The 20,418-nt window shown below is 39.1% G+C and overlaps 1 protein-coding gene and 1 pseudogene across 1 annotated transcript in view; one reads left to right on the plus strand and one right to left on the minus strand.

Moving 5' to 3' along the window:
• Positions 1 to 19,148, minus strand: part of DSG2 (desmoglein 2) — a 36,860-nt gene extending 17,712 nt beyond the window's left edge. Inside the window, 3 exon segments of the mRNA XM_025038695.1 lie at positions 3,425 to 3,559; positions 4,790 to 4,825; positions 18,977 to 19,148. Of these exon segments, the coding sequence (XP_024894463.1) occupies positions 3,425 to 3,559; positions 4,790 to 4,825; positions 18,977 to 19,102 (297 nt within the window). The 5' untranslated portion in view covers positions 19,103 to 19,148.
• LOC112469430 lies at positions 15,855 to 15,973 on the plus strand (annotated as a pseudogene).
• Positions 19,149 to 20,418: the final 1,270 nt, after the last annotated feature.

The following is a 20,418-nucleotide window of genomic DNA, read 5'->3' on the forward strand; positions in this document are numbered from 1 at the left end:
TTAAACTCTCCATAATTTACATGTAAACATTTTTAATGGAAAATGTCCCTCTGAAGGTGTCATGATGGTCATAGGAGGGAGGTTGGAGAACACAAGAGCTCAAGAGCAGATGTGCTGGTGTTAGAGAACCTGGGTTCAAATCTTGTTTCAGTCACTCACTAGTTACGTGATACTAAGAGTTACTTAACCTCTCTGTGCCTCAGTGTTCTTATTCGTAAAGCCAAGAGATACTATTGCCTACCTCTTAGGGTTGTGGTGAAGTTAAGATATTGTTGAGGGTACATCTTGTAGGGGGTAGATTTTAAATTTAGCATAGAAGGTAAAAACTGCAGAGTCAAAATCACCTTCATAAATACACTTGATCATCTGGAAAGTATGAACAAGACATACTTCCATAGAAGTCAAGTGCCTTCCTTGCTTAGAATACTTCAGCAAATTAATTTTTCTAACCTGCTGGGTCTTCTGGACTTATAATCTTCATCCTCTATAAATAATTTTACTTGTATCTCTAATTCTTCACTAGTAAATGTGTCTTTGTGGCCCCCTATTAGTTCCTTGACTTTCTCCTTCAGACACCATTGAGGTCATCACCATCGACCTGCTCGGTCAGTTCTTTGTCCTGAAACCCTAGAACACTTTCTTCCTATAGGTTTCTCAACATGCACTGGGGCTATGGGGTTGCTGCTGAGAATAACCAAGGGGACAGCAGATGGGGTCTCCAACCTCCTCCTATACCCACTCTGCTCCTGGAGTGGAATGGTCAACCAGTGCAGTCCCACAATTACATGTAACTGAGTTTCTGTGTCTCTGTCTGCCTAGTTGTTTGTCTTTCTCTGTGCTTTTGTCTGCCTCTCTTTTTTTTTGCCAAGTATATGCATATACACACACATGAATATGTATATGTATATGATATAATATTTATAAAAATATTCTATATTTTTAATGATTATGTGTATTACAGAATTCCACTTATGTTCGGAATACAATAAAACTGCATGCGGACATAACTGTTGGTTTGTGTACATACACGTATGCACATAAGAGTATAGAAGTATATATATACTATGCATTTCATAAGATCTGGAAGATACTAAACTGTTGACAATATTACCTCTAGACAGAGAATTTGGAAAGTTGGGGAAATTGAACAAGATCTTTTGCTTTTTATATAAATTTTACTCTTAACAACTTGTACAATTAAAATCAGTGAGAAGAACAGTTAATGCTTATTGAATCCCAAAGAATCAATGCATTTTAGGGTAATCTATTAGAAGATGTGAATGACTCAGCTATCCCAGAAAAACCAAACCAAACCCAAACAAAAAACGTAACTGCTTGTATATATATTATTATGTAAACCTATACTTAAAATTTTGGTTTTTAGAAGGCTTTTGTATAATAACATGTTGCTGGAAAGGAAACTGCATTCTTCTGTTCTATAGTTGCTCTTTCTTTTAAGAGGCTCTTCACGTACGTTTATAAGATTGAAAAGATGAAAACTTGGATATGAACATTCATTTATTCCTACAAATGTTTACTGAGCACCTACTGAACGTTGGCATTGCTCAGGGCACAGGGCATGAGCCGTGAGCCTCAGGATGAAGCCCCTATCCTCGGGGAGCTTACACTCCATTGAGGGAGCCATATAATAAGATATAACAAGCAAGCCAGGCAGGAGACAATGTCTTGGAGTGGACTGTGCCATAATCCAAGTAGAATGGAGGAATGGGACACAGACAGGAAACTCTTTTAGGAGAAGACACTTGGGCAGAGGCTTTATGTAGAGAGATACTGCAAATATCTGTGGAGAGGGGATTCCAGGCAGAAGAAGCAGTAAGTGCAAAGGGTGAGAGGCTGGAATGAGCTTGTGTCGGTTTAGGGGTGTAGCAGAGTAGGGGATGTGAGGTGGTAGGAGCTGAGGTCAGAGAGGAGGAGGTCACGGCCAATAAATCCCCAAGAGATCTTATAGGTCAGGGTAAAGAGTTTATTACTTTTACTGCAGCAGGAAGCTATTGAAATGGTCTCACTGAAGGGACGAACATGCTTTCATTTGTCTTTTCAAAAGATCACTCTGGCTGCTTTTGGGAGACTGAACTGTGGGGGATGGGGTGGGAGTTGGCAAGAGTGAAAGCAGAAACACAATGTCAGGGAGGTCTTTTGGTAATACAGCTCAGAAATGATGCTGACTTGGACTAGGGGGCTGGCAGTGGAGAGAAATGAGTAGACCTGGAATATACTTTGGGGGTGGAACTGATAGTACTTGCTACATTTTTGAAAAACTGGATGGAATTATAATGCCACTTACTGAAACGGGCAGAATTTATGGAGAACAGCTTTAGGGGGAAAATCAAGGGTTCAGGTTTGCACATGCTAAGCCTGAGATATCACCACACAATTTATCAAAAAATAGGACACTGAGCGTGAAAAGGAAGTTATTAATTATTAAGCCAGGACGATGGGCATAAAAACCAAGACTACTATCTCAAGCAGGATGTATGGTCACCCTACCTATTAGGTATCAGTTATTTTCATTTTGAAAATTACTTTTTAAGTGTAGGGTGGCAAAATATGCCATCAAAATATGTCACTTTGGTAGAGGGCTGTTTTGAGCTGAAGGCAATCAAGAAGTAGATACAAGGAAAGCTCTCTGCTGACCCCCTGTCTAAAAACAAGACATAAATTTGTAACAGTGACCTCATTCCTCTCTCTACCAAGGACAAAGTTAATCATAACCGACAACTTTAGACCCTTATCTGCTTGGAGATGGTAGGTACAAGGAATCCACAAAACAAACTTTACTAACTAGCCTTTTTCTACCATTAGTTTCCCATATATTTGCCTTCCCACAAGGTCTGCTTTCTTTACCTTGTCATTTCTCTAAAAATTTATTGTTCCTTTGCTAAGATGCTATGTAAGCCCAAATTCCAACCGAATCTTTGAGTTACTCCTCTCTGGGTATTCTCATGTGTTACAGGCAAAATACACGTTAATAAACTTGTTTTTCTCTTATTAATCTTTCTCTTGTCGGTCCAACAGGGCCCCAGTCAGAGAACCTAGGAGGGTGCCAGGAAAAAGAATTTTTCCTCCCCTACATATGATAGCATCTTCTTTTAAGTACTGTAACACTTTGTTACATAAAGATTCAACTAGTGATAGATGCCTTAACTTTTAGTCGAATCAAAACCTCAAATTATATATTTTTTCACCAATGATGCTGCATCTTCCAGAGTGGGAAATAGGATCTTAAAGTTGGTTCTTTCTGCTAAAAATTAAGCTCTGCTAATTTTCAAATACATGTAGAATATTTCAAGACTTAGTAAGTACATTATACAATTGGCTTTAAATTTTAAAGTGAAAATGACAGTCTTCTCACACCATGTTTTAGTAATGTACATATGTTTTCTATTCCTCTATTAGAAGGTACCTTGGCAATCGGGTTCTTTTTCGACAGGTCTTCTCCCTCCCGAAGAGCCGCAGGGGCGGTGATCCAGGCACGCTTTTGCCGCACTAAATGAGTATGTTTGGGAAGCAGCTTATTTTCATTTCTTGCATTTAAGACCTACAACCATAAAATATTGCCAAAAAACTATTAAGTACCCTCAGACATCAGTATGGTATCATGTAATTTACTAAAACTTTAAAAATAATGGTGTAAATTTTAAGGTATAAATTTCATATTTCTTAACAGGCTTCATTTTCAGGGAGGAAACGTAAACACGCAGGCAAACCATAGGTGTTCAAGAGATGGTCTCCAAACTAGTGAAACAGTAGTTTAGTTTTAGCAGTAAGAAAAGTCTTCCCAGAGGGAAGTAAAAAGCTGAAGAGGAATTTAGTGATTTTACAAATGGGCAAATTAAATTAAAATACCATGTCAAGAATTTTTTTTTTTCTTACTAACTGAAGATGAAGTTCCATTTTTCTGTGGTGACATATTTTAAAAATGAATTGCTAAATGTTTTAAGACTAAATCTTAGTAACCTATTGATATCAATTTCATTAAAATTAGTGAAAGTGTTAGTTGATTGTTTTAGAAAAGGGATGAAAGATTAAATTGCCCATCTTTAGTTTTCAGAACCTTTAAGTAGAAAACTATTCTGTGAATTTTCAATTGGGCTTTAATAGATACATATATATTTCATCCGAGGAAATTTTCAATACATCTGACCTAGTATTTTAAGATCAGAAATGATTATTACATTAGGTTTATCATTTTACTCTTTTTGTTGCTCTATATAACATGTACTTTGAAAGAGTGGTTATCACTAGGTCAGTGATTTTTTTCTTTTTAGTTGAAAAAAAATTCTATCACTTGAAAAACTTAAATTATGTACCAAAACATTAAAATAACATTAAAGTTTATAAAGGAAAATATAAAACTTCCTTCTATATTTTCACTTGGGTTTCTGTGCACTCACTGTTAACAGCTGGATGAATATTTTTTGTGATCTTTCCTTATGAGCACACAGTTGCACATGTATAAAGGTCTTTTTCCTATAAAAACAGAATTATACTATACTTCTCATTCTGCTCCTTGATTTTTCATTCAGTACCTCATCATGGACATCCTACCACTTACAACAAATTGCTTTAGCATTCTTATATTGATGGACAGTGAGATTGTCAAAAAATGCTGTATTGAACATCCCTGGGTATATATTCTTTGGACTTATTTGAGTGAGAGTGGCTGAATCTAAGTACATTTTTAATCTGGTGAGGAAAAGTCAAATTGTCTTCCATGAAATTAAGCCTCTGAGTCCAAAAGACAGAAATAATCCTCTTGGTTCCTTACCTCTAAATGGAGTGCATTTCCAAAGTTAAAGCAGACCTGGAAAATAAAATTATTTGTTGCTTGATACAATTTATCATTCAATTCAGTTTAAATAATTTTGTTAATTCATTTCCTGTTTGCCCCAAGAATATTCGCTTGTGGCTGCAGCGCTTACCCCGAGATAACCGCAAATTATGGTCCTAACCTTACTGCCAAAGTTTACCACAAAATAGCTTGCTTTTATTATTATTTTCACATCACTCTAGTATATCGATAGTCTTTGGAAACAAATGACACCATTCTATTTATAGCATTCTGTTTTTAGTAGTGGTATTTCCATTTACAAAATATAGTAATTCTCAATTGCTGAAAATGTCAAATCCTAGAAAACGCAGCATTCCTATGCGTGATGTTAACATCGTTCTCCAACAGTTGTTAGCCGAAGATTCCTTTGATGAATCCGATTTACGTACACATTTCTGTTACATTAGAATTAGAGACAAGCTCTCTTTAGAAATAACTCCAAGAACAATTTTTTATTCTATTTTCATGTTGAAAACCAGTCAGATTTGCTTTAGCGTCAAAGAGAGTATTTACATAAAATTAAAATAACGCTGGCAGCGAGCTGCACTTTTTTTTTTTTTTTTCCTAAATAGGAAGTGGGTTAATGGATAACCTACCACCTGGGATATTATAGGTGTTAAAAAAAAAAAAAGTTTAGCCACCACTACTATCTTCCTTTGTCAAAAGGAAACAAATTTTAATTTTTCCCTTTGCCTGCCCCCCATGACCTGGGACAGAGAGTGCAATCTGCACTCTTTCTGATCCACACTGCCTCCTCCAGGAAGCTGAGAACACAACCACTATCTGAAAAAAAAACACAAAAACTTTATTTTTGAAATCTTATCCAATCCCTGATCTTCTCCTTTTTCTGTGGTTTTCATCTCATGTTCTTGGGGACTCATCTACCTTTCAAGGCCTTCAGCGTGATATTTCACCCTCCCCTAACCCCACCCCCCACAGCTAACTCCCATCATTCTCTGCGGTCACACACACACCTGCCCATATTAAGACTTAATTCCTCACCTTCCTCAGTCTCACCAACATTTTTCTTTGGTTTTTATCAAGCTCTGTCACAGTTTGGACTTCATCATTACACAGAACTAAATACACTTATGTTTACTCTAAAATCTGCACAATAAACAACTCTCCCTCTTCATTTTCTTTATAGCCCATTAACCACCTCTTGCCTTCACTTGGCTTAATCTAAACCAGCACTTGCTAATATGGTAGCCACTTGTGACTATTTACAGTTAAATTATTTGTAATTAATAAATTCATTTGCTCAATAGCCGCATAAGGTTAAGTGGCTTGAGATACTGCAGACATTCATCACTGCAGACATCTCTATTGGACAATTCTAGATTATTGCTAGCCATTCCAAAAATGTTGTCAGTGACTCAGGGATCCCTCATTCCTTTCACCTTCTCTAATATCCCTGCCTCTCTTTTCCCCCAACTCCAAAAGCCTAACTATTATTCTCATTGATTCTGACCCTGTACTGACAACATTGCTCTAGAGAGCTGCATCACACATCCGGGCTCCCTAATAGCTAGCTATTCCCTCTACAGGGCTGGTGTTCATTTTTAGGGTGGCCATATGTTTATGTTTGCCACGAGAGCCTGGCCGACACCTGTTGTGCAGGCATCCCCTCTGTTAGTAACCCTTTCATTCTCAAAAGTATGCTCACTCAGACCGTAAATTATTATCGCCTTGTCTTCGTATCGCTTACTGTATCCCTATCATACTATTCCAAACCTCATGACCTCATCTAAACCTAATTGTGTCCCAAAGGCCCTACCTCCAAATCCCATCATACTGGGAGTTAAGGCTTCTACATGTGAATGTTTGGGGAATATACAAACATTCAGTTCATAACAACACATAAGAGAATTTTGTCCAATGAGATATCAGGAGTCTAGAAAAGATTATCCTCAGAAGAGAAACATGCAGAGCCTCTCTCTTCACCTGCTTCTGGAAACTAATGAGTAATGATGTGACATTTAGAATGTTCGTAGCCATCTGTGGACATGAGGAGAAAGCTAATAAAATGGCAGAAAAGCCAAAGTGTAACCATAACATCTTTGAGTTACAGAATTGGTCAAATCTGGAGCCATCTTATCTCTGATCCATTTCTTATGATACTAAATTTCTTTTTATTTAATCCACTGTTAAATAAACGTTGGGTTTTGTTACTTGTATTTGAAAGCAACCTAACTGATATATCCACTTGGCAAGGTTATTATACAAATTAAAATAAAAAGTATCCGTGTATTAATTGCAATGATTGGCACATAGCAGGCACACAGTCAAGAGAATTACAACGGTATTTCCTCAATTCTAAGACTTGCATTTTCCTCATCTTAAAATTTCTGAACTTTGAATTTATTCACTTATGCCTTCCATTTCCTGAACTCCTACAATATGCTAAGTGATAGAACATTTTTACCCTCTTGGATTCTTACATGTTGAGGAGACAGACAAAAATAGGTTGTGATAAGAGCTGTAAAGAAAATTAAAGCAGGGGTAGGATGGAAGGGAGTAACTGAGGACTGTGGGGAAGCTCTCAGAAGAGGATATATCTGCAGACACCTGAATGGAGCCCCCTGCAAAGGGAATAGCTAGGCCACAAGTGGGAATAATAGCGGCGTGACTGAGGCTGGTACTGCTGGAGGGGACTGAGTCAGTGGGGATGATGTCAGGGCTTCTGGGTTTCTGGTAATCTTACTTCTTACTCTGGGTTACATGGTGTATTGTTTCTGAAAATTCAGTAATTCTGTACAGTTTGTGAAAATTCAGTAATTCAGTACATTTTTGATATGTGCACTTTTCTATACGTGTTACCCTAAAAAGTTTCAAAAATTTGTGTGCATCTTAAAGCTGCGTGTTTCTTGGAATCTATGTAATAGTTCTACTATTTGCTTTTTACAGCACCTACTGCAGTAGCTTGTTTTCATAGACAATAAGGCATGACAGATTGAAATATTTGCTCTACAGTCATTGTACAAAAAAACAAGAGAATTGTACAAGTATTTTGTCAACTGCGGAACTGTTTATTTGATTTTAAAAAGTTGAGATTTTAACTATTCTTTTCTAAAGTAAATAATTTGGATGTGTCCTTGGGACTCAGTATCTCCCACAGGGTATATTTGGTAATTGTCTGGAGATATTTTTGGTTGTCATCCAGGGCTGGGGTGGAGGTGGGGAGGTGCTAGTGCCATCTAGTGAGTAGAGACCAGAGATGCTGCTCAATATCTTAAAATGCCACCCCTACACCCCTCCATCTAAAGCAATTTCTGGTTCCAAATGGCAAAGTGCCAAGAAATCCTGATTTAGACCATGTTTCTCTGATTGGAAATTCCTGTAACACCTAGATGCAAGAAGGTCCTACGAGTTCCAGAGGACCATGAAGATTTATGTAAATTTCCAAATTGGTAGCATGTAGTGGGCAAAATAAATAAAATAACTGACACTCTCTGTCTCTGTCCTCTGTTCCCACTCCTTCCCATTCCCCTTTGAACATTTCCAGCTCTGTAAGTCTGAGTGACCTCCTGTGGGGATGTTGTAAAAGGCTTTCAAGCATTGGAAGGACAGCTGGACAAGATGACCATTATGGTTTCTCCCAACATATGAAATTTGGAACTCCATTTTTTTCTCACAAAGAACTTGGTGATAGAAAAATGTCATGTGCAATCTGCCTTTAAGACTGAAGAGGAAAGCTTCTAGTCTCTGTATCCAAAGTAGTGGTTTTAGATGGACCAGATAAATCCTTCAAAAGCATTCCTGATTTACTAAAATTGGAATTTTTTTTTTAAATTTCTACAGTTGAGTCCTACGTATCTTGTAAAAAACTGGCCTCCCTTGTTAACTGGTAAGAAAATAATTTGGTTTTGGCAGAGGCCCAAGGGAAGGTCAAACAGTACTGCAAAAATCAAATCAATCAATGTATTCTTTGTTCTCAAGGTCTGCACCTTTAAAAAAGACTTCCTGTTCTGAAGTCACCTTGATGAGTTTAACAAGTAGAATCCAGCAGGATTTATGAGTCAATGGATGACAGCTCCTCCTGGCTGATAAGTTTTCAGGAAGGTAGTCTATAAAGTTTCTCATTTTATGGCTAAATATAAATGACCCATACATAGGTGTAATTCCTATAGCCGCCTCACTCAACAGCTAATTTAAACAATTATATTTTTGTTTTCACAGCTGCTAACTTAAAAAAGACTTGATAGCCAAGAAAAGCAATATTTTGAACTTTAAGTTTTGAACTCTGAATTTGAATTTTCGATAGTAAAAATACATACTTTAAGTTTAACTGTAATAATTATATGATTTATCATAATTTTTTGCCTGCTTTTCAGATGTTTGGGCTAATCTTAATGTAACGAACTGGATTTGGGGTGAGTTATAGTGAAGTTAGCTTCAAACAGATATTTTCTTTGCATTTATTGCCTCGATGATTTTTAAGATATGGATTTGGCAATGCTGTGACACCCTCGCATTGTTAGATCATGCTGTGTATTCTCACTTCAAGATGAATTCTGTGTAATCACGGACAGCTCCTATTTTTTCCTTGGTGTAAGAAACAAGGATAAATAAACTGAGGGCCCCAAAAAGTCAACATTATTTTATTTAGTGTCAATTCTTTGGCCCCTAGAACATTAAAAAAAAAAAAAATCAGACAAGTAGTTAATCGAACTTTAACAACTCGTTAAAAAGGGAGCGTTTTCATATTTAATTTTTTTTTCTACTCCCAATGAGTTTCTAGTAGGGATGTTAACAGTCGTTCTCAAACTTGAGTGGCATCAGAATCACCTTAAAACAAAGACTGCCAGGCCCCACTTGAGAGTTTCTGATTCAGCAGTTCCGGGGTGGGGTAGGAGAATCTGTATTTCTAACAAGTTTCCTGGTAATGCTGATGCTGCTCGTTTGGGAATAACACTTCTGAAAACCAATGTGTAAAATCACAGAGTAGCAAGCGAAAAGGAAGAAGAGAGCCTGGGTAATTCATAAACTGAATAATAAACTCCAGATTACAGAGAGGTGTGAAACATTATGGATTCTAAATAAGGAAATTAGGCCTGAGTTATGTGTATCACTAGAAGATTTTCCCACTTTACCAGTAATAACTACAACAGGATCGCTTTAAATAGTGTTTTCACTTGGTTCATACCTCTTCTTCTAGCTAAAGTTTTATTTGATCCTGAGCATTTTTCGGAAACATTTTACCATTTTATTTGTATGTACTGTCTATAACTGCTACAAATGTTTTGGGAATCAGGGAAAATATAAGTAAATCTGTATAACACATCTCACAGAATTTGATAGACAAAAATGATGAGCGGTTTCCACCTTTTCTGATGCAATATATTCCTGAAAATTATACTAAAAATAGAGTAAAGGAAAACAGATTTTTCCTCCCAGAAGTTTAAGAAAGAGCTTCAGATTGTTCTTTCTCACCAGTAGATGGCACTAGTCTATCAAGAAGGCTAACTTCAGGAACTACCAGAAAACAGCCAACAGTTAGTTGACTCCAAGGTCCACAGTGGAAAACAGGCATTTACAATTGACCTCAAATAAGTGCATGGCAAAGCTGAAAACAGTAAAAAATCAATGGCTTTTCAAGAGTAGTATGAATACTTTTGTAGGACTATTATCTTTGAAACCAGACAAATCTTAATTCACATCTCTTTTTTATTTCCTTTCTAGCATTTGAACTTGTAATGAAACAAAACCAATTACCTAGTTCCAGAAGTTCAGGACTTATCGATGACAAAGTATAGAAAATTGCTGTAAAAGAAGGTCATTGTGATGTCTTCGGATTAACAAGAGGCTTATGGTGTGAGGGGATCTGGGTTTTATCGGGCTTCGCCCATTAATAACATTCACTAAATCAAATTACTGGCACACAGTGAGTGGTCAAAAAATGTCGAGTTCTCTTCCCTATATTTCTCTTCCCTCACTGCAAATTCCATGACCACAAGACAGTTCATGAGCACCTGGAAAACTGTTTGGCATGTAGTATAAGCACAGTAGTAACTGTTGAATGTGTTAAACAAAAATTTACCACTCAATTTAATACCTATCCAGGTATTAAATATATCTTCTAAACAAATGAAATTCGGATTATGATTCCAGCTTTTCTAAACATCGAAAGATACCTTAACTTTTAAATTTTTAAAGGCTACTTCTGTGTCCAAGGCATTAAATTAATTTACAGATGCTATGTAACATGTAGATTCTGCTCGAATAAGTTTACTGTTTAGCAGGAGACAGAAAGTATATGTAAATCGCTATAATGTGAGGCAGAAAAACTTAACAGTGTGAAGGACAACTACCAAAACAAGTTCTGGGGAGCTTGGAAAAGACAAATTAAATTACTTCCTGCTAGGGAAATCAGGAGGCTTTTAGAGCAGCAGGTGGTAATGGGTTTGGCCTTGAGAGAGAGCAGAATCTGTGTCTGTGCAGATAGGAAAGGGAGGTAAATATAGAGTAGGTGCTGCAGCTCAAAGGTAGGCAGGGGCTGCACACACACACCGTCCTAAGGGCAGCACCCTCTCAGCCATGGCTGCTGCCACCCACTCTTGCCTCCCCTGCCTCCTACGTGTATCTGATAGGTCTCCTGGTGAGGTGTACAGCATATCCCTTTACTGTGCTGGGCGGAAAAGAGGGTGAGAACCACTGCAGCTTCCTAGAGGTGAAAGGACCCCCAGCAGAATACTGCAAGAGCAAAGGAAGGAGATATTTTAAAAAGAGACAACTGATAAGTGTTAAAGGAAGATGATTGACTTCAGCCCCTTGTCCAATTTCGCAATGAGTACTTCTGGGGTCAAAGGAGATTGGATCTCTAAGATGAGGCAGTGGGTATGGAAAATTCATTTTAACTTTTTTTTTTTTAAGTTTGCATTGTAGTCAATTTGAAAGAATAGTGAGATGGAGGCATTTTAGAATAATGGAAATCTGAACTCTGTCTTCTCATCTCCTCTCACCTCCATGCAAATCTCATTGTCTAATAAGCCAGGCAGCACTAGCTTGGCTTATGTAAGTAATTCCCATGATGGTAATTTTGATGTAAGACATAGAAAAACTTTGGTACAGAGTAGGTAGGTGCTCAAGATTTGTTGAACGAATGAATGCATAAAATCTCGATCACCTGGAGAGAGATTTGCATTTTAAAGAGGCCAGAGATAAGTAAGAGGAATCTCTAATTAGAACCCCTCACTATTTGCCAGTCGCCATTTCTCAGTGGGGGTGCTACTACCATTTATGATGGGAAAAGTCTTCATGAGTAGCCAATTTTTCTCGAAGGTTCTGGAGACTGCAGGTTTAGCATCCCTGGATTTCAAGTACTAAATACCAGTAGCATCCCGAGCCTTGTGACAATCAAAATGCTCCTTCCATACTCCTGACCCCTGACATTTCCTCGAGAACTCTTGTTAATGAACCGACCCTCCTGCCAGGCTGCCTCCTGCCCTGCACTGTGCTCTCTGGGTTCTTCTGCCTGTCTTTGATCACAATAGCCAAAGTCCTGGAATACCTCCTTTTTTAAAAATAAAGAGGCAAAGCTGTACCCAGTCGACTACTCTCTCATCTTTCTCGATCCTTTCCTGACCAACCCAACCAAAATTCTTTTCCTCTTCTTGCTGATTTGAACACTTCTCCCTAAAAACATTCATTAGTCTATTAGCTTTTTGTACCTCCCTTGGTATCAAGGCTGGAGACCCATCTTTCTACACGTTGTTCTGTCTTATATTCTTTGTTATAACTACAGTGAACTCGTCCAGGTCTTCCAAGGAACCACACACCTATGTCTTCAGGTGTTTGCATGTGCTCTTCTCTCTACCTAGAACATTCTTCTTACTTCTTCTCTTCATATCATCTCACTAATTTATAATTATTCTCAAATCTTGGCTGGGATGCTCAGTCCTGGAGCTCCTTCTGTAGACTCCATGGTACTCTGAGTTCTTTTATCATCACTCTTCTTACCATCAACCATTTGGAAGTTAGCTATTTACCTGTTTACTAGACTGCAAGCACCACGAAGGCAGACCATGTGAGGCTTTTTCACGGTCTCACAATGTCCAGCACATTGCCTATTATCGCGCAGGGAGTCACTAAAGAGTGGTCATGTGCGGTTAGTTTCTACATAGTTTCTATTCTTGCAGGCATTACTCATCCTATCATTAGACTACAGTTTAAATCCTAGTGTTCCAGATTCTTTTACCCTAATCACCAAGCTTTGCATATGATAAAAATCTCAATAAATTTTTTCAATAATTTGAAAAAAACTAAAATAATGTAGTGTCATATATAGTATACATCTGATATTTTAAGATAAAATTAACTGAGAATACAATCTTTCATCCTACATGGACATATGTTTGAAAAATGTTATCAGTTGTTAAAATTTGCGGCACATTGAAATACAGAAAAAAAGTTGTGATTAAGAAATACTCAAATTGATCTAAAGCTTATTTATGATTTCAATTAAAGTTTCTGATTTTTACTATCATTTGGCAGTTTTAGAAATACCAATCAATTCCTATTCACTGTATAATTTTTTTCCATATACATATGTGTATGCTTCATTCATGAATAAACTATTTTGCAAAATTTAGAGAGGTATTTCTCACTCTTAGACCTGTCTGATAATTAGATTAATGAAAAATTTCTATCAATACATATTTCTGAATCTCAACCTTGGAAATTTTAATTTAGCTTATCGGTATTTCTAACGATCAAGGAGAATTTAGACAAAATGAATGCTCATGTCTTTTTGTACTTTTCCCCAAGTTTATAATTAAAGAAACTAATGTTGAGTTGCCTTTTCCCCACTATCCATTAACTTTTAGAAACAAAAACAAATGTGATATCACCTTTCTAAAATCCCTGGGTATGATAGATTATTCTTACAGGGTTCAATATTTACCATCTAATTTATACTTAAATTTATGCTAAAATCTGTTATCCAGTAGCACATTAGTGCATTAAGTATAACTGTGATGTTATTGATAAATTATAGATTGTCAAATCTACTTGTTATGGGTTGAACTGTCTCCCAAAAGAAGACAGCTTGAAGTCCTAACCTCAGTACCTCAGAATATGACCTTATTAGGAAGCAGGGTCTGTGCAGATGTAACCAAGAGGAAGTCATTAGTGTGAGCCCTAATCCAACATGACCAGTGTCCTCAAAAAATGTGGAAATTTGGACACAGACTCAGATATGAACAGAGGGAAGATGATATGAAGAATGCCATGTGAAGATAGAGGACTGGAGTGATACATCTACAAGGCAAAGAATGCCGGAGATTGCTGGTAAACCACCAAATGCTAGGAAGAGGCAAGGAAGGAAACCTACAGGTTTCAGCGGGAGCACGGCCCTGCCAACAGATTGATTTCAGACTTCTAGCGTCTAGAACTGTGAGACTGTTTTAAGCCAACCAGCTTTTGGTACTTTGTTATAGCAGCCCTAGAAAATGAACACGCTAGTAGATATAGCTGTTCACAGTACAATCTGCTTTCATTAAATCCTTAAGCTGTAGTTTGATTTTAAAGGACAAACTTAATTAGTCAAAGGCAAAATCAAGGCAACTATCAGAAAATCTTTTCCCCCAAGTGCCCTCTTTAGCAGTCTGGTGAAGCCTATGCACCCCTTCTTAGCATAATATTTTTAAATTTAAAATAATAAAAAAAACCCACATTGGATTATGAATAAACTCAATTATGTTGTAATAGTTATCAGAATTTAAAGAAACCCACCGTTTGTGATGTAGTAATAGAATACGCTTCATTATCGACACATTAAATAATCAGATCTAGTAGAAAGTCCATTAGTGATGACATAAATGGTATTTTGAGACAACTGTAGTATGATGCAAAAATATTTGTGAATTCTACTGCAACAAAGTCACAGGTACTAAGGCTACTGTACTGTCTTTCCTACACTCATAATTTAAAGAAATGTTAAATTTCAGTTAGAGATTAGCGAAAGTAGATATGTAATTTATTCTCAGCCTTGTCTAAGGACCCCCTAAATTCTATCTATGGACCATTTAGGAGTTGGTGGATCCGAGGTAAAGAACTCTTGAAGAAGAGATTCTCTGCCTTTATTCACAAAAGTGTCCTTTTTCCCTCTTTTGATAGTTGGCCTAAATGACTGTGTGGTTGGGTGTCACTCAACATCTCCCTTCTGCTGGGTCTCTCTGAACTATAGAGGAAAGCTGGAGACCACATATCATAGACTCCCTTGCAGCTAGAGTTCTGAAATGTGATTTAAGTCCAACCAATCAGTACTTATATAAGATATGAAAGAAGGAAGTGAAGCACAAGCTATGTGTTGTTGTTTTTGCTGGCAGGCATTGATATGGATATAGTTGGATTTTTGCAGTGGTTTTATTATGATGCTAGTGTCCACTAGTTTCACAGGTGCCAAGGGGCAGGGTACAGGTACATTTAGCTGGTATGAACCTTAGCAGATGTGACATGGTTCTGGAACTGGCAAAAGTAGTATCCCAATCATAGCAGTTTCCAGATTGTGAGAGAGGCAGTGCTATTTCTCATCACAGGAGAGACAGCCCCTCCCTAAGTGCTTTGGGTCCTGTTGTGTGACTTTGAAGTCATTACTGACAACTCAAGCTGCAGTCTGTTTCCTCAATCCTTCCAACACTTATGTAATTAGCTTAATGGTCTGACATAAATCTCTTCTTGCTTTGACTAGCTAGAGTGAATTGTTACCTGCCACTGAACTCTGACCCATAGAGACCAGAGTTTATATTCTCTTCTATAAAAGACTTGTTTCCACAAGAACTAATTCTGTGAGATGACTTGCCTTCTGTTCTTCACCAAAGACTTTACAGATGGTCCCTAACTCACAATGATGTGACTTAATGATGGTATGTGGTAAGTGTTCAGTAGAAACCATACTTAAAATTTGAATTTTTAGGACGTGGTTCCATAGTGTAGCAGTTAGCGCATCTGCTTTACACACAGAGGGTCCTGGGTTCGGACCCCAGTGGAGCTACGGTCCACGGTCTACAGCCATGCCGCCCTGAACAAGCCCGATGTCTGATCTCGGAAGCTAAGCAGGGTTGGGCCTGGTTAGTACTTAGATGGGAGACCATGTAGGAAGACCATAAGATGCTGTAGGCATAAATAATAATAAATAATTTTTTAAAAATTGAAGTTTTGATCTTTCCCTCGACTAGCTATATGTGATAAACAATACTCTCTTGTGATGCTGGGTGGCAGGAGCGAGTCACAACACCCAGTCAGCCATGGTATCAGCGGGGTAAACAACCAACACTCTACAGTATACAGTCATTTGCTCACCACATAACTATGTTTTGGTCAATGATGGACCACATATATAAGATGGTGGTCCTATAAGATTATAATGGATAAATAAAATGTTTGTGATTTGAAAGGAAAGGCTGAAACTGACTACAATGTCAAATTTACTATTAGCTCTGGGTAGTTTCAAGAGGTACAGCATGCTATTTACCTGCCATGTACACACATGCTCATGTGCTAAACTCACTTCCCTTCCCTCCATTTCCCTTTATCTCTTTCCTTCCAGTCCTGTTCCCCATCTCCCTCTCTCTCTTCCACCTTCCCTTTTATTATTTCTCATATTAAGCTTTATCTCTCCCCTTTCTCCTTCTTTTCCTTCCTCCCTCCTTCCTATAGATGTCTACTCCCTCTCAAAGAGCATCTCCCTTCACAGGCCTCCCTGACCCCCAATTCACACATACACACACTTTATCTTTTATACTGTATTTTTACTGTATTTTTTCTATGTTTAGATAACAAATACCACTGTGTTACAGTTGTCTATAGTATTCACTACTGTAATATACTGTATAGGTTTTCAGCCTAGGAGCAATAAGCTATACCATATAGCCTAGGTATGTAGTAGGTTCTCCAACCTTTTTGACATCAGGGACCGGTGTTCCTATGAGAATCTACTGCCTGATGATTTGAGGTGGAACTGAGGCGGTGATGCTAGTGCCGGGGAGCGGCTGCAAATACAGACGAAGCTTCACTTCCTCCCCAGCTGCTCACCTTCTGCTGTGTGGCCCCGGGGATTAGGGACCCCTGGAGTATATAATCAAATGTGGCAATGCCTTCTTTGGTAACCTGCCAGGCAATGTGATTCATGGGAATACCATGCATCTTCATGTAGTTCTGCCCTCAATAATCAGGAGGGTTTCCTATTTCATATGTGGATGTTGCTGCACTGTCTGTTCTCCAGTAATCTGAAATGTTTTGATCAGTTACAAATTTTCTGAAACTGTTTTTGCAGCGGGTAATTGGCCAACTCGTTAGTTTAAATGGGCTTAGTGTTAGATGACTTGGCCCAGTTGTAGGCTAATGTAAGTGTTCTGAGCACATTTAAGGTCGTCTAGGCTACGCTATGATGTTTATAGTAGGTTAGGTGTATTAAATACATTTTTAACTTACAATATTTTCAATGTACGATGGGTTTATCAGGACGTAGACCCATTATAAGTCAAAGAGGACCTGTACTTCCAACTTAAATTACATCAGGGGCAAAAGGCTGAACTTCCCACTGTTCTTTGACCGAAACCAGAACGTACTCAAATTTATGTCACAAAATGTATTGTAAAAAATACAAAGATGAGTCCAGAATTCCACTTTGGTTCAGTTAGTTATACTCACTTTTTAAGGAGCAATTATTGCCAAATAAAGTATTAAAATATTAAAATAAAGAATAAAAACATTAAATTGCTAAAGGAAAAAATATGCTTAAATTATTCACCTATTTCTCTGTAAATGTACTTGAATTGGTCTTTTTGTTATACCATATGAGGATAAAGGTAACTTTTTTCTTATATGAAAGGAAGTTAACATTAAATTCTCCAAGGAAGCCAGGTGCTGTGTTAGCCTGGTATTCTCTTTTGCCAGGTAGTATCACAGTGATGGAATTGGTTGCTCTGTTATGCTGGACACCAAAAACAAACCTCTAAATTATGTCTTGGAAAAGCTTTATTAACAAAACATGAATTGAAAATTACCTCATGACTTGGGCAAAATGAATAAATACAGCATGAAACCGGTGAATGAACTGGTGTGGCCAAGGTTTGGAGGTATAATTATCATGTTATTTACTGTAAGTGAGAATTCACCGAAATCTCTAGATTGGAGTAGTCATGCTTTTTTCTGGTTTATACCTATGAATTTTTTCCTGTTAGATTATATATATACACGTAAATTTACACTTTAGCAAAACCCATTTAGCAAAGCCCGATAAACCTGATACATTTCTAAATTATGTGCAATTCCTTTAACAAACAGAAAGCTAATACAGTTTAAAATCCAATTGGAGCACAGAAACCCAGGCTAAGACTTGTAGATCTAAGGGACTGAACATTTTTCCAGTGGTCGAAGCCCTCTTCTTTAAAATTAATCTCTGAAAACCTTACTTGACTGGCTCCAGACTTCGATTTTCTGTAACCGTTTAAAATGAAATCTTAACACTATTAGATATATTCATTATTTTTAATATCAGAAAATTGTTTTAAAACACTAACCTTGTGAACTCTTAAGTTAAAACTGTATGTGGTTGATTTTAACAATGTGGCTTTAAAAGCAAACAAAAATCTTTGCAAAATACATTTAATAAACCTATTTTTAGCCATTTCTTTTGAGTCTATGAATACTGGCATTTCCCTGGTTTCCCCGGTTCACGGAGGTGCACCGGTGTACCTGGGGAATCGTGGAGAACTGGAGCGACCTTGGAAGAAGGCATGGCTGTTGCCTCTACCTGCCTCCATGTCTCCCGCAGAAGACTCCGAACAAAGCCCCAGATCTCTAGAAAAGGTGTCCCCGGCTCCGGGGCTCTTTACACCCGCAGATCACAGATACAAAAAGGCGTAGGGCTCGGGTACGGCGGCAGAACAACTGAGCTGTGGAAACGTTCCAACCCGCCTGGCTCAGCCCCAGCAGATTTCCCCAAGCCCCAGGATTCGAGCTAGCTGCAGCCTGTCTTTCCCTTTCCCACCTCCGGGCACAAAGAGGGAGCGCCGGGCGGGCGCGGACGTCTCAGGCGGCACTAGGCAGGTCGGGGCGCGAGCCTGGCGCTCGCCGGTGCCCTCGCCCGCCCGGGCTCCGCGTCCCCGCTGCGGCACTTACCAGGAGAAGCAGCAGGGCACTCTCCACGCGCCGCGCCATCGCGCCCTCACCTCCGCCGCGCCCTACCCTCCGGCCGCCCGTCCCGTTCCACGCCGTCCCCTCCGCCAGGTCCCCGGGAGCGCGCATTCGGCTCCTCCCCAGAGTCCCCGCCTCGCCCTGCGGCGCGCGAGTTGCGCGGCCCCGAGGCGCGGTCCCAGGTGTGGCGGCCACGGGAAAGTGGAGGTGGGGAATTCGCTGAGGAGGGAGGCGCTTGGTGACCCCCGCCCGCTGTCGTATACGCACCTGGGACCGTGACGTCCCGGGTTGGGGACCTTGAGTGGCAGGCCCACCGTCCTCTTTTTCCCAATCCCCTCCTCCCAGGAGAGTGGCCGGGAGGAGCGAGGCTCTGGGCCATAGGGTGGGGCTTGGCCATATGGCATACCTCGCCCTCTCCAGCAGAGACCTGCGGTGTCCAGCGAGCTGGCCCGGCTGCGGCGGGGCCCTGTCGCCTATAGGCCCATAGCTTTGTACACGTGCGTGGGGCCCAGAGGTCAGGTGGCGCGAAGAAAGACGAGTGACGCGGAAACCCGTGTCCTCACTGCAGCTGAGGTTCTGGAGCAGGATTTCAGGTGGAGGTAACTGCGAAGACTTCTCACCTCTTCCTGAAGCCCCCTTCATTGCTTCCAACAGGTTTTCAGCTTATATGGCTCAGGAAGAAGAGTTATTAGAGGAATCACAGTTGATCTAAAGGGACAGTTCTGTGACCCCTTGTTGACTAGACTCAACTAGGGGAAACTCTAGAGATGTTATGGGGAAAGATATACTCTTTGATATGATTTACAAAATCTCTTACACAAAGTGTATCTACAAGTCAGAATCCTCGCTCCAATAGTACTTAGCTGTGTGACTCGGACAATCTCTTTGTGCCTCAGTTTCCAGATACTGTCAAATGGGATCAATAGCGCCCAACACATAACGATGCTTGTAAAGATTAAATCAGAAAATCTATGTGAAGCTTTCTGCAGCGTCTAGCACATAAGGGTTCAATAAATAGTAGTTATAACTATAATTATTATCTCAAGTTTAAATGTTAAGTCGAACTCCATTTGAAAAACTAGCATCAACGACAAATTAGGAAACTTTTAAGAGAAGTTAACTATTGATGTGGGACTAATGGAAGAGCTTATAAAAGTATACAGGGTTGATTTGCTACTAAAAAGAGAAGTCTTTATCTCCCTCCCCCAGTACCTCCTACCCTTCTCTCCCCAGTTCTAATCTTGCCACTTTACTGGATCCAGTACAATTACCATCTCTTTAGTCCCTTTCTTCCCCAGTAGCCAAGCCTCACTCTTTGAGCTGAGATAACCACATATTTAGGGCTTAAGTGCTGAGTGACTTTTCCCATACTGTTAATTTAAGTGTGGTGGTGAAGTTAGCTGAGGACTAAGCATCTAGAAAGAGTG

The sequence above is a fragment of the Pteropus alecto genome, unplaced genomic scaffold, assembly GCF_000325575.1.
Source record: "Pteropus alecto unplaced genomic scaffold, ASM32557v1 scaffold146, whole genome shotgun sequence".
Taxonomy (NCBI): Eukaryota; Metazoa; Chordata; class Mammalia; order Chiroptera; family Pteropodidae; genus Pteropus; species Pteropus alecto.